Source organism: Apostichopus japonicus, chromosome 23 (assembly GCF_037975245.1).
Source record: "Apostichopus japonicus isolate 1M-3 chromosome 23, ASM3797524v1, whole genome shotgun sequence".
Lineage (NCBI taxonomy): Eukaryota > Metazoa > Echinodermata > Holothuroidea > Aspidochirotida > Stichopodidae > Apostichopus > Apostichopus japonicus.
In genome coordinates this window covers 9,554,273-9,568,451 of record NC_092583.1, presented here as the reverse complement: position 1 = coordinate 9,568,451, position 14,179 = coordinate 9,554,273, and the positions used below count along the sequence as shown (strand labels likewise).

Below are 14,179 nucleotides of genomic sequence, written 5' to 3'. Positions count from 1 at the left end.
GTGTCGTGTAAGCAGTCAATCATTCATTATTGACATACAAATACTTCGGTGCAGACGGCTGATAATCAAGTATCTAAGTGCTGTGGTGTACACCGAAAGCTACGTGTTCAGACCTTGTTCGGTGTAAACAACAGGTATTTGGTAAAACTGCAACCTGCTGTCACAGCCGGTGGATGTGCTCATTTAACATACAAGGGCTTTAACGTTAACAGGGTGCTTTAAGACGTTTTACAACTGGTAAGAACCAAGTTTAAAAGGAAACAGTATGAAGATGAATCGTAAGGCTCATTTAGGCTGGGCCTCATACTCATAAGTCATAGGCCTAACATAGGTCTCGGTAGGTCAGTCAGTGTAACTGTCGGTAACACTTACTGTGTTAGGCCTAAGGTTAGTGTGTACAGTAAATAGTGTTGTTGCATTGAGGCCTTACTTAGACAAGCCAAAATATTATGTTATGCCGTGTATTTTACATGCATATGCGTTTGTGTACTAGTATTGTGATGACTACCGTATTGCAAATGTTTCTTACAAATTTCAAGGCCTAGGTCCTAACTATATGCCGTTCAACATACAGTGCCGTGTGGGGGTAGCCTAACTGTTGTGCTGCGTGGATTGCAGTTAATTCTCTTCATCTTCGCAGAGGTAAGAAGTCCATTGTTTGGCTCCCATTAGTTATCCTAGTTAATGCTGTCCACCAATTCACAGAAGAAATTTGATCAGAGTGAAATGACAAAATTAGACATAAAAGATTCAAATGCTGGAACTGAAAAACCTAAACGAGAATTAATAAATCATATATCCTATTTGATATTGTTATAGTTTGTCAGGGAATAATTTAGTGTTGAAATGTTATAGCAGTTTTGAATGCTTTGTGGGCTTTGCCGATGATGAGAGACCAAGTTAGCTTTCATGACCATTGATTCTGAGGAGTGTGGGTGTGGTGGGTTTAGACTCAGTCCTGATTGAAGCTCCTTTAACATAACACTGTGTAATATTCACGACACTTAAATTGCATAGTGTAGCCAGTAGCTACATGCAATAGGCCTATAAAGTACTATGGATGATGTGTGTTCATCTTCTTTGCATTACAATTATAACATACCGAACGTGCAAATAGACACTGCAAAATTAATCAAGGAAAGAAATATTTTAAGCTAGCTTGAAAAACTGAAGTGATAATGTAAGAATCACCAGATCTTTGTTGAGCTTTGTTGTTAGCAGATATATACAAAGTAGATATCATGTGTACACAAAATTAGAAACACTTACAGATGCACAGCATTACACAGCTCAGTAGGATCACAAAGATTGACCATGGAATAATTTATTCTATCACATCACAAAATGCTATGTATATATACAAAATGGTCAAGTTGCTATACAAGTGTAAAGATGTATCAGTTTCCTACACAGGAAGTATAGTATTTAATTAGACAAAAAAGTTCAGAGCCTTCTAAAAAATGCCACAAACGCAAGATTTGAATGGCAACATATTCCTTGTTGACTCCTGGAAGCAATTCTTGATCAACACATCAAAGTATCATTTAAGTCCTTTCTTTGTTTAAACATGGAGGACAATTTGTGCCTACAAATTCGATCAAGCATGATAAGTCTCAAGTATCGCAAATCTTGGATTTCCTGATCTGTATTGATGTACCACAGGCTCCTGAACTATAGTTTGACGTGTTAGTGGTCAAAGTACACATTACCGTATGTGTGGTGAACATTATACACGTGTTGAGGAAGATGGTTGTCATGTTACAGTATTTAGCTAGTCTGTTAATGTACCCATAGCCCTGCTCACTAAATTTTATGGGCTTTTTGCTAACCATGTGATTTTTAACTGAAATTCAAAATGATATCCCTATAGGGTTCAAATTACTGTTTGGATATAGTACTTACAAATATTGTTAATTATTTAAATTCATGTTTTTGTCAAGAGTTCAATCTCTCAGTTAGCCTGTATGTATGAATTACTTAAAGGTTATTGGTATATAATATATATGTCATGATATCTTTTCCAAACAGTTAAAAGAATAATCCCCTTGGTTATGAAAACTGTTGTGAGGATCTAAAATATATAAATGCCACACTGGTAACTCAAAATCCATATTTTTAAGTTATGATTGCAAATTGATGCAAATTCGCTATCAGTTTCAACGACACCGACTTATGAATTATTCAAAAACTCTTGTAGTGTGATGTCATCCGTTCTCTTTGTTTGTAAACACAGCTTCAGAGTATACGCTATACCCATGCTATCTCTACTGTGAAGATGCTGATGTGCTAAGCATTTGCTTGTACTAATAGGCCTTCAAAACATGAGAAAAGGTGATTTTTCGAATTCGTAACCCACAGAAAGAACCAATTAACTGTAAAGCATGGCTCCAGAGTCCATACCATACAAACCTTCAGGTTTATGTTTGCAACCTACAAATGATACAAGTAGGGTTGTCTGTGAGGAGCATGTTGAGGATGGTGTGCATTCTGCAATGGATCTTATTTCTTTAGTGTTTATAGTGGAACTGGTACCAATGTTACTACTATTGTAATGGCTCTAGTTTTCACACAAAAGTCAAACCGAAAACCTTGTGAACACGATATCTCAAGAAAGAAACAGTAATGAACCTGATACAGTACTTGGCATGTGCATGCCCCATATTGAGTATAAGATCCATATTGTTTTGGGTAGAGGTCAAAGATCATTTGGGGTCACCAGAAGTACCATGTAAACACGATATCTCAAGAAGGGAAAATTTGATGAATTTCATATTGGTGTGTGGGTGCCCCATATTGAGCAGAACAACTCTATTGTTTGGTGGAGGTCAAAGGTCATTTGAGGTCACAGAAGTCAAATGATGAAACCTATAAACATGATATATTTAGAAGGGAAACATCTCTAGCGTGTAATGCCCAAAATTGAATACAAGAAGCTGATTTATGACCATGTTAAAACATGTCATGACATCAATCCGTTTGATTTGCTGTTATTAAATTAATAATAAAGACCTGTGGTGAGTATATAACTACCCTATTGAAAATGGTGGAGGTTAGGGGTCAAACTGTGAAAGCCTTGTAAACAGGATATCTCAGAGGTAAAACTTAAATGACTCCTACTGTGATTCATGGTTCACAAAAATGTTAGTCAATCCCCATGGTCGGATCTTAAACATTCTTACCTAATTTCCTATAGGCAAGGAATCACTAAGCCTTTTAGCATTCTGCTTCCTAACTGTTCCGGGGAGTTGTCATTCACAAAGACCTCTGTCGTATAAGCTAACACACATACAGTAGTTGGGTTTGTGTCCCCTTTAAAGGCTTGTCTGGTAGCCTGAATATTTCAACAGATTTCTGCAGCCAAACGTAAAAGAGTTGCAATGCAAAATTTGAAGGTGACCACTGACCAGTGTGACGTTTGGGCTGAGTTTTACCTTTGAAATTGTCAATGCAAATGCTGGCATACTCTGAGACTGAATTCAACCAGTATGGGACAGTTTAGAAAGTCTGTCTTCATGGAATTAATTTAGGTTAAATGCACTTCCATGCTCTTATTAGAATAGCCTTAGAAGCAGTGTTTAACCCATCCTTCCTTGGCAAACCTGACGTTATTCATCCATAACAATGTCAACAACAAACGTAGAGTATGCATATATCTAGGCATTAAGTGAGAGTTTGCATTAAAGAAAGTAAGTACTCAAATATATATTGTTAGTCCACCCACAATGTATTTGAAATTTGGGTGTTGTGTAAATTCTCTCTTTTATCTTGTAGAACAGAGCAGTGCTTAGAAGAATTTTAGTAAGGTGGGAAATATCATGTCATTAGCATTACAAACTCTACTCGTACGGAGATATTCTGTTTTTGAAATGACTACTGACATTTCAACTAATGCGCTTTACACAGTAATTGCATTATGTCAGGTACTGTACCATGGCCTAGAACTTTGCAAGTTGCACATTTTATATTAACTAGTGAAATCTAAAGTATGCTCAGAACCAGTTTTTTTGCTCCAATTTAGGGCGCATAGAATATTCCAGATATGCTGTACATATATATATATCATAGACTTTGTTCTGAACATTGCTTTACAGGTGGGGCTGTCGAGGCAGTGTTTCACAATTCCACGGTTTGTCTTGTATGTGTACGCACATGAATGGACAAATGTTTCGGTTGTCGAGTTGAATTGTGGTCTGATGTGACAGTATTTGAATAATTAGGAGAGATCGAATCCTCTTAAATTCCGCCTCTTTGTTTAGATATTTTTTTCCCACAAATGTTACAAGTGTGCTTCGTACTCCTGTGGCAGGTGGACCTCAAAGAAGTGTGATGTATCGACAGACTTCAAACACTTGTCGTCTGGTTGTTTATATTTTGCCGGCACTACCAGGTTCACTTTTGGGTCAAATTTTCATCGCAGCTGTGTGTTCTTTACCAAACCATTATATGCACAGGAAAGGAATGTTTAATCAATCTTCACTAGTCTGACAAAAGAATGATATATATGCCCTCTTCAATCATTTTCTTTCATGTGTAACCTTCCCCCCCTCCCTTCCATCCCCTCCCCCGAAAAGAAAAAGAAGTGAGTTGGTTATGTACATTGCAATCCGACAGACCGACTATTGACATGCTGTTGACTGCACTTAACGTTGATTAAGTAAATAGATTACAATATTTTCAGTACTACAACTGTAATATTCTGTTTTACAATTTATGGGAATATTTGACAAATATATACAATTCCACATACAGTACTTTATATGGAAATTGACAAAATTGAGGGCACAGGCAGGCTTTGCTTTGTTTTATGAAGAGGCTTTGAATATGTATGTGTTTTCTGATCTTGTTACATATTTGGCTTCAAAACTGCATCGTTTCAAAGCCTCAATGACTTGTCAGAACTTGATGTAACCCTTTCACCCCCCAAGGTTACTTCCACACCAACGATAACAATTCGGTGTGAATCTCCACACAAGTTGAAAGTTCCATTGAGATCCCCGCCAGAGCTGAAATCGATTTTTAAGGACATTTATCCTTTGAAATAGCAAACTTTATTTGGCACCTTTGTGAGGGCTCTGCCAATATTATGTGACTTCTGTTGAAGACTTTTTTAAAAGAGATATATATTCTGTGGTCTAAGTGACTATGAACAGTAAGTGTACAGTATTAAAGCTGTTATCAATGCATACATACATTGCATGGTATGCAATGCTTGTAGGCAGTATAATCTGTTAGTGAGGGCGTTGTGGTCAAGTGGTTAAGGCAGTGGACTTGTGATCTAAGGATTACAGGTTCGAGCCCTGGCCAGATCATTACGTTGTGTCCTTGGGCAAGGCGCTTTATCTCCATTGCCTCTCTTCACCCAGGTGTATAAATGGGGACCTGCGAGGTAACTTGTAAATATAGTTGCGTGCGCCGGTTTGTGGCTGCACCCTATGGGAAGTCCCCCGGGGGACACGTGGTTGTGGTGCACTGTGGTGCCCCAGGAGAGATTGACTGAATTGTGCACACTTTGGTGTGTGGGTGTGACAAGTTACCAATGGCCAGGGGTTAAGTTGTAAAGTCGTGTGAGGAGGCATTAGCCTCATACAAGACTGTAAACCTTCAACTTCAACTTCAACTTTAACTTTAGTTGTATTCAAATTTGAGGACAGTTAACAGTAGCGTTACATTTTGGCTTGCTCTGTTGTCTTAACAAGGGCTCTTCAAATTTTAAAAAGTACAATTAGATGGTAATTATAAGAAATTATAAGCGATAACATTTTTTGAACATGTACAAGTCTACGTTACTCATCAACAGTTTTTGTATACTGCACATAGCCAAAGGAGGATTCAGTCATTTTTATGCTAATAAAATGTTGTTAGGTGACTTGGTGATGTTAAGTTTTTGCTACTGTAGGTATCTAAGTTTTAAATATAAAATAAATATTCAACATTTCTTGCTAAATGTCTCGTTAGTGCAACAATGTATCATTCGATCTGGATTGTGCAGACTACGTATATGGTGAGATAATGTTTCCTTAAAAATGTTCACAGGTCACACAATAAAGTATAAAGTTTCTAGTCAGTACAAGTTTGGTTCTTTCAGAGACTCTTCTGTCCTTTTCACAGAGCTTTCATAGAAGACGTCAGGACAATTGATCTACAAGATGGACGAATCCGAATGGCAGGCACAGAGCGTTCTCAATAGAAATGGTGATCTGAAAAAAGGCTTGAAAATCGCGAGCAAAGGGCTGACGTTCGTCCCCGAGCGACTTTTTGGCATGACGGACATTTATAGCTTGGACCTCAGCAACAACGAACTGACGGACTTACCCGAAGAGATGGAGAAACTGGCTCTCCTGGAGGAATTGGACTTGTCTAGAAATAACCTCGAGAAAGTTCCCACTGTCATTGGAGAACTGACCAACCTTCGTGTTCTCAACTTGACCGGAAACAAGATCAAAGAGCTACCCAGAGACATAATCTACCTGAGAAAGCTGGAAGACATCTTACTGGACGAGAATCAGATCTCAAAGTTTCCCGAGATCCTCTTCCAGAGTAACGTGACGGATATCTACATGAGACGGAACGGTCTGCAGGACGTTCCCGCCGGGATCGGAAAGATCCAAAACCTGAGGGTTCTGGTCGTGAGCGACAACGAAGTCCCGTCTCTCCCGGAAGAGTTGACCCGCTGCGACGACCTGAAAGAGATCTGGGCAACCAGAAACAAACTCACCTCGCTGCCTCCCAAGTTTGCGACCCGCATGAGGAACCTGAAGAAGCTCGTCTTAGATGAGAACCCCCTGCCGGAGGACCTAGCGGCCGTGGTCAGTGCTGGAGTCGCTGCACTACGTAAGCACGAAGCAGAAACAGCGTAACATTTGGAGAGAGGGAGACAGACGACAGGCACTGTGTGTTCTAAAATTTGTCTAAAATAGTAAAGAAAAAATTCTCAGTGGCTAAGTGTTTGTCTTACTTCTTGCACATTGTGGTTGCCTAAAGCCGTGGTTTTCGAAGGGATTGGAGGGGGGGGTAGTGACACTTTGATAGGGTCAGGAAACATTTTGGGAGGGTTGCCAAGAATTTGGGGAAAAAAGGAAGATATTTTGGAAGAAAAAGACAGTGAAACAGAATTATGAACATAAATTATTTCAAATGTTGCAAAATATCATCATTTTTCAATAAAACACCCTTAATCATAGAAAAATTTGTCAAAGGTGAGGGGGTTAGCTCCCTCACTGACGATAATGACTTTAAAAGAATTTTTTTTCTTCAATTCGGTGTTCAGAAGTAACGATTGTAATGTACAGTATAGCATGCTGTGATCTGTGAGTTTCGTCATGTCAGTGTGAAACAATCTGTTAGTTACATAAATCTTTCTAGACAACCTTAGAGGATTGCAGTCAGTAACACTTAATAGGAATGTTCATACTAGGTCTGAATCAAACCTTAGATCAGGTTGAAAGATTGCATAATACAATAACTTGGGATCACATCACAAATTATTGTCTTATGCCCATCTAGGGCTGGATCAACCTCGAAAATATCAATCTTGGCAGAGACCAAGGTTGATTTTAAACCAAACCATGAATCAGTTGTTGCAGCTTAAAAATGCTCCCTGGATGAACAGTGATCCCAGAAACATGTTGGCAGTCTTGATGAGAGAGGGCTACAGCCCCAGGACCTAAGGTCAGGTGAGGGTTGAACGGGGGGGGGGAGGTGGCTGGGTAAATATGTGATATGAAACTGTTCTCAATGTATGTTCGTCATAGTAAAAGAGGAAGATGACAAAAAGGGCCCAATGGCATATTTGTCTAGGGACATGACATGGCTCTCAATCCCGCTGTGGATCCCGGGCCAAAGCTCTGTATTTGACAAGGTCCAACACCTCCTTCCTAGAAGGGATCTGAGGTGACCCTGGATCAGAGATTATCCTGGGTCAAAGGTGAAGCCTGATAAAATTGACTTTGGATCAATAATGCATATCAATTTACTAGATAAAGTTTGTATTGTATAGTGTGTACCTGTACACAACACAATATTACACACTTTTGTGTGGTCAGGATTTACTGTCTTGGAATGCTGTAATGTGCTTAACACTATTAACTCCTTTTCTGGTAAATTTTGCATACCGTGATCTCCTGTGTGGGTAGTTTCAATAGATCCCTTCCAAATTTATAAATAGGTCATACATACCCGTTAAAAAAAAAAAAAATTCAACAAGTTCAATATTTTGTATTTTATTTCATTTTTAGGTGGTGGTTTTATACACAAGAAATAATAAGTAATACAATCCAAGGAATTTCATGGTACAGTAGCTATGGGCATGTACAATACAGTAAATCTGATAATAAAAGGCAGTACCTGGGGTGTAATTTAAAAAGGCTGTTGTAAAATACAGTACAACCCTTGGTATTGGAAATGTTAGGTGCTATATTTTCCTTAAATGTTACTGGCAATAAGTGCCAAAATCACTGATGTTGGCACTACTATTCAAGAGCAGTGTATTAATTAAAAGCTTCTGAATAGGTTAAGATACTGCCAAAAGCTTGTCCAGTGATGTGTTTTTTTTTTTTTTTTTTTGGCTGTTTGAATATGTCAACAGGTAACATGGTTGATAGGATTTGCCAAATTAGAAATATTATTTGGCAAGTTCCAGCAGTTTTTTTTTTTACATTTCCATTCCTTTGCCTAGCTCATAAGGTTGAGAACTGCTTGAAGAAGAATTACTGTTCCCAGAATTAAATCTTTGGTAAAAAAACAATTGGTTCCCTCTTTGTCATCCAACCACTGCTCTTGTCCCTCCCCACACTTTGATTCCCACCAAAGTTTTTCATCAGGAATTACATGTTCACATACTGCCAAAAGATTTTTAAATTTTCTTATACTTCCAACTTTCAAATTTATGTTATGAATTTCGAAGGATGTGTGCTCAAGGTCTACTGTCGCCTGGTGTAAAACGATTGGTAAAGTTACTGAAGTACCTTAGTGACCCATGTCTACAGTAGGGCTCCCTCAACTTCCTCTTCCTCCCCCTCCTCCTCCTTTACAATGTAGAGTACATCTAAAACTTGTCTAGCAAATGTTGTCTTTTCTGGAGAGTGGTCTTTTTCTCCATCCATTAGTATCCAACATATAATTATTTAAGTTTCCATTGATGTTGGCTAAGGACAGGCAAGTTCTGTATCAAGTTTATTTGCTTGTGTTTGGTTAACAAAGTTTAGGTTTTAAGTTAAGGTTCGAGTTGGTTAGAATCATGTTTGATCTCTAGAGTAAAGGCAAATATGTCACCAAAACAGAACTAGTATTGTTCGATACAGGTGACAAACGCCTACAGTAGAATTACGACCTTGCTTACCGGTTTAGAATCTCTGGACATACAATCAGCGTCCATAGCTAGCCTAGTGGTTAGGGTGTCCGCATATAAGGCGGGAGGCCCGGGTTCGAATCCCGGTGGAGGCTGGAAGTTTTTTCACTGTTCTGGATTTCCTTATTACATTTTCAGTTATATGTATAAATATATAAATATATATATATATATATATATATATATATATATATATATATATATTTGTATGTATATATACACACACACTCTACAGTACTGGCAGTCTGTGTGTGGGTATATTTCCCTAATGTGTAGTCATGTTTACTGTTACACTATAAATAATATATTAAAGAGGACTTAGCAACCTTCAAACAGGTTACTGTTTACATTACTATATGTGATATCATAATGAACAATGCGTGGCGGTCTGGTAAAAATACATATGAATAGCAGCAGTTGACTTTAGATTGAATAACCTTTTGTGATAGACTTTATTAGTTTAACATTCCACGGCTTATATGTATTCATATTTTCATATCTTTTAAGTAACTGATATAAATGCCTTTAGTCATTATCAGTAGTGCTTGCATACTAATGTACAGATTTATTTAAAGAATCATACAGTGTTGCTATAGATCATTAAATGGTCATACAAAAGAAATGCAGTCAGTTAGTAGCACTGATGAACACCTTACTTTAAATAAAGATATTACAATCAATTGGGAATTTATAAAGGAAACAACCCTTGAAATGCCTGCTTTACATACATCAGAAAATTTACCCACAATTATCCATGGAAGCGTCATAGTGCAAGCAAGCATTCACATATTCTGAACATTTGATTCTGAGGGGTGAGGGGGCAGGGGGCCGGGGGGGGGGCTGGTGGGTGATGGCTCAGTCCTCACATCAGCTCCAGGGTCGTTGCAGACCAACGTGCTTAGACCATACAAAACTGACTTAAATTGAGCTAATGTGGGTTTCAGTTAAGAATGCTTCATTTGGGAAATTTTGTAAGAATACCGATATTACCGTACTGTACAGTAAGTTGGGTTGTTTGCACGAATGTGTCATAATCTATTGATCCATTACCATTTTACCTAATGGTGAAGGAGGGATGGTAGGGGAGGGAGAGGGGAACATATGTTAGTAAGAGTAACCACTGGCGATTTGTTCAGTCTTATAATTGCACTTTCCAGCTCCCAAGATTGTGAGTAACTTGGTTCGAGATGTTTACGATTTAAAGAGGCAACCATTTTGTCATATACTGTATTAAGTGGTATCTGATTTTACATGTTTATATATTTTTTTGTGCTGTTCTATCTAGGTGCATGATTACTACTGTCATTGTAAATAATTGTTAAAGTCTAAATCTGTAAATTTTAGCAGTCAGATATTAAATGACAACTCTAGGGTGTTAAAAACCAACTACAGCATCAAATGTCAGTACACTAATTATTAAAAACACATACCTGTAATTGATGGGGAAAAGAAAAAAAACCCAGTCCGATCTGGTATCGCTTTCAAGAAGGTGCATATTTGATGATGCGGAAAAATTATGCACAGAGGTTCAAATTGTATTCAATCAAAAAATGGAGCATAATCATCTTGATAAAAACTCTGGTATTCATTAAGAATGTTTAATTAAGGTAATAACAGTACTCAGTTATCACTTCTTTTCTCTTTCTTTGTTATTTAACAAAATTTCTCCGTTATTATCGAAATTTCAGGGAGGGAATGAAATCAAAATTGTTTATATCACACATTTCTTTATTTTTGCGAACGGGCTATAATTCATGCCCATCCCATCCCATCCTGCCTAAATGACATTTTGGTATCGATCAATCATGTTAAACAGATCGATAGATGCCGATATATTTCAATTACAAATTATCCACAAGGTAAACAGCCCAATGTCGTGTGTTTGTGGTCATTGTTTGTGGCCTGAACTTTATCATCTTAGGCTGGCAGACAGGAATATTTATCGGGTTTTTTCTTGTATTCTCGTGGGGGGTGTTAGATAGTCTGACATGACAGCACGAAGCAAAAAATAATTTCATAAAAATTTTGTCAAATGTAGATTGCAGTTTTAATATTGCTGTTGTATGCCTTAATTGTTTCTACATTTGTATCTTTCGTTTCACAACCAAAGTTCACCATGAGTTGCGTCTTTCCTCTCAAGAATACCTTTTAGATTTGCCTTTGGGTATATATATATCTATATATATTATATGTACTTTACATGTTGCTTTGATTTTTTTTCTTCATTTTTTCTTACAATTTTTGCACTGATATTTTTTTAACAAAGCAAGGTATTTAATTTAATATATAGACTTGTGTAATCAACTGTGAGCTTCTTTTTATATTCCATTTCTCTGAGGAACATGCTAACTGCAGTACGTGGAACTGTGTTAAATTTCTAAGAATGAAGGCCTTAAGCTGGATTAAATTACATACTGTATTATTATGTGCAAAAGAAGGGAGGACTCATTCTATTAACGGATTATTCCAGTGAGAATCATAAAGAGAGAAAGATACTCCATAATCCACACAGTAAACAGTCAAAAAGCCCTTGTCAATATCTTTTCCCTAACCTAGGATATATTGTTGATTAAATGTAATCCTAGTTTGACTGCTTAAAGGCATTGAAGACTCGCCCCAAATTGGTGTGTCGTCCTCTGAAAAAGTTAACTTTCCGTTGGTTGCAAGTGAAGTTTTCTTCTTGTCGCTACAAAGTGCAGACAGTAATGAAACGTGATACCTTGTTATCTTTTATCGAGACCTGAGATATCCATCGCTGCTATGTACACTGTGTTGTGGGTATTGACCGTAGCTGTATGTACTGACTGTACACTAGTGTCTAATTACCAACAGTAGCAAGCTGTGTGTGTATTTTCTGGGATGGATGGTGGTGTCTAACACTTCTGTTACACCTCATTCGAAACTAGGTCAGATTAGCGGCATCAGACGGTTCTTTGTGCGCGAGTCTTCACTCCCTTTAAACCCCTCTCTTAGCACTCCCAAGGAAATGAATCACATTTAGGTGTGGTCTGTGGATGTCACGACGGCAGATGTTCTTCGAAAGCTTTACTTTCCTATTATAAATTTCTGGTTGATTTATCGACGAAATTGTCATACTTTGGACTGTTTGCTTAGCTGCCAATGTTCTCTGTAATATTTTACAATTTAATAAAAAATGACAGGTTTTTTATTTGTGTGTGCAAAAAATGTTGTTTTCCCTCGGTGGATTAATGAATTTAAATATTATAAAGAAAAAGCAGAAAAACATTTTCAGCCCAATATGCGATGATGAAATCATTCACTCACATGTGGCCAGATGAATTCATCTAATCATTTCCTAGACTGAAGACTGCTGGGAGGGGAGGAAAGGGGTGGAAGGCAATCAACCAGTTGAAGGTGGGTGGGGGGAATTGTGGGGGGGACATTTTGGAAGTGAAAAAGTGCACCTGCATATTGTGCACATCATAGGCAGATTTAGAGGGCACGATATTGAGGGGGAATGCATGCTTGGTTTTGTTACTGCCTACAAAGTGAGACGTCACAGAATATCTTTCATTTTCTTGTGAAATAGTCTTTAAAGTCTGCATGGTATAGGAATTTGGAGCATTTTGTTTTGAGTAGACAAATACTAAACAGTGTTTGGTCTTCTTCATATGTTGAATGAAATACATGTGGGAGGGAAAACAGACCCCAGCCATCATCTTTTGCCTTATTATTTTTGTTTTGCTAAGAAAATTTGTATTCAATTTGGGAGAGAGGTAACAGGGGTTCAGCTAAATATTGCAATTTTAAATATGACAAGTGTTAATTGTTTTTCCTCATTTATTTATTTATTACAATTTATATATTCAGAAATGGAGATTTTTTGTTGTTGTGGTGTCGTTGTTAACTGCTGGAGAACAGAAGCAAAAGTAGGTTTCATATCCTAGCGACAGAATCTGACAGAAAATGAGAACTTTCTAACAGAACGTTCTAAGTTAGGATATCTCCTATTCAGAGCAGTTTTGGGATATTTCCAACATCACAACATCTTTCACATTAGCTTAAAGGCATTGAAGACTCGCCCCAAACTACGTGAGGCCATCTGAAAAAGTTAACTTTCCGTTGCTTGCAAGTGATGTTTTGTTCATGATGCTACAAAATGCAGACAGTAATGAAACGTGATACCTTGTTATCTTTAGCAAGACCTGAGATGTCCATCGCTGTATTGTTTGCACACTGTGCTGTGGGTATTGACTGCAGCTGTATGTACTGACTGTACACTAGTGTCTAATTACCGATGGTAGCAAGCTGTGTGTGTGTATTTTCTGGGATCGATGGTGGTCTAACACTTCTGTAACACCTCATTCGAAACTAGGTCAGATTACCGGCATTAGACGTTTCTTTTTGCGCGAGTCTTCACACCCTTTAAGATAATAGGCGAAGGGTTTGTGTCTCCTTCCAGTCTCGTACATCCATTCAATAGATCTCAACCATACTAAGTTGTACTCAGTGTGGAGATGTGTACACCTGTACAAATGGTTTCAAATGGTCGTACCGGTCCCTTTGCATCCTGTACTCTCTATGTGTAGTCTGGTCAATATGTTTGTATCGGGCTTTCTGATTGTACCACGGTCTACATATTCAGTTAATGTATTCATTAGCCAATACACTGTATTCAAATTGGTTGAAGAGAGAATATTGTAACTTATACCTTTGTGTGTTTTACGTGCTTTTGCTTTGTGTTTTTCTTTGAATAAACTTGAAAAGATATCAGGTACCCCAAAGACACCAAACACTGGATTATAAAAGACAAACCTTTCATTTACAGCAATGTAATGGCAGGGGGGGGGGCAGCAATCGCATAACAAAGGG

General features: G+C 37.8%; 1 protein-coding gene across 2 annotated transcripts; it reads left to right on the top strand.

Moving 5' to 3' along the window:
- The first annotated feature begins 19 nt into the window (after positions 1 to 19).
- On the top strand, positions 20 to 14,015 carry LOC139965030 (uncharacterized). 2 transcript variants are annotated; one of them, XM_071967192.1, is made up of 3 exons: positions 20 to 237; positions 540 to 642; positions 6,109 to 14,015. In XM_071967192.1, the coding sequence occupies exon 3, from the start codon at positions 6,147 to 6,149 to the stop codon at positions 6,855 to 6,857; it is 711 nt and encodes a 236-aa protein (XP_071823293.1). In that variant the 5' UTR covers positions 20 to 237; positions 540 to 642; positions 6,109 to 6,146; the 3' UTR covers positions 6,858 to 14,015. The 2 variants fall into 2 exon arrangements, with proteins under 2 accessions (XP_071823293.1, XP_071823292.1); XM_071967191.1 differs by lacking the exon at positions 540 to 642 and having other exon boundaries at positions 28 to 237.
- The last annotated feature ends 164 nt before the right edge of the window (positions 14,016 to 14,179 follow it).

Bases quoted from the DNA above. Each gene is read 5' to 3' on its own strand.
- LOC139965030 (XM_071967192.1), top strand. From the start codon at position 6,147: ATGGACGAATCCGAATGGCAGGCACAGAGCGTTCTCAATAGAAATGGT.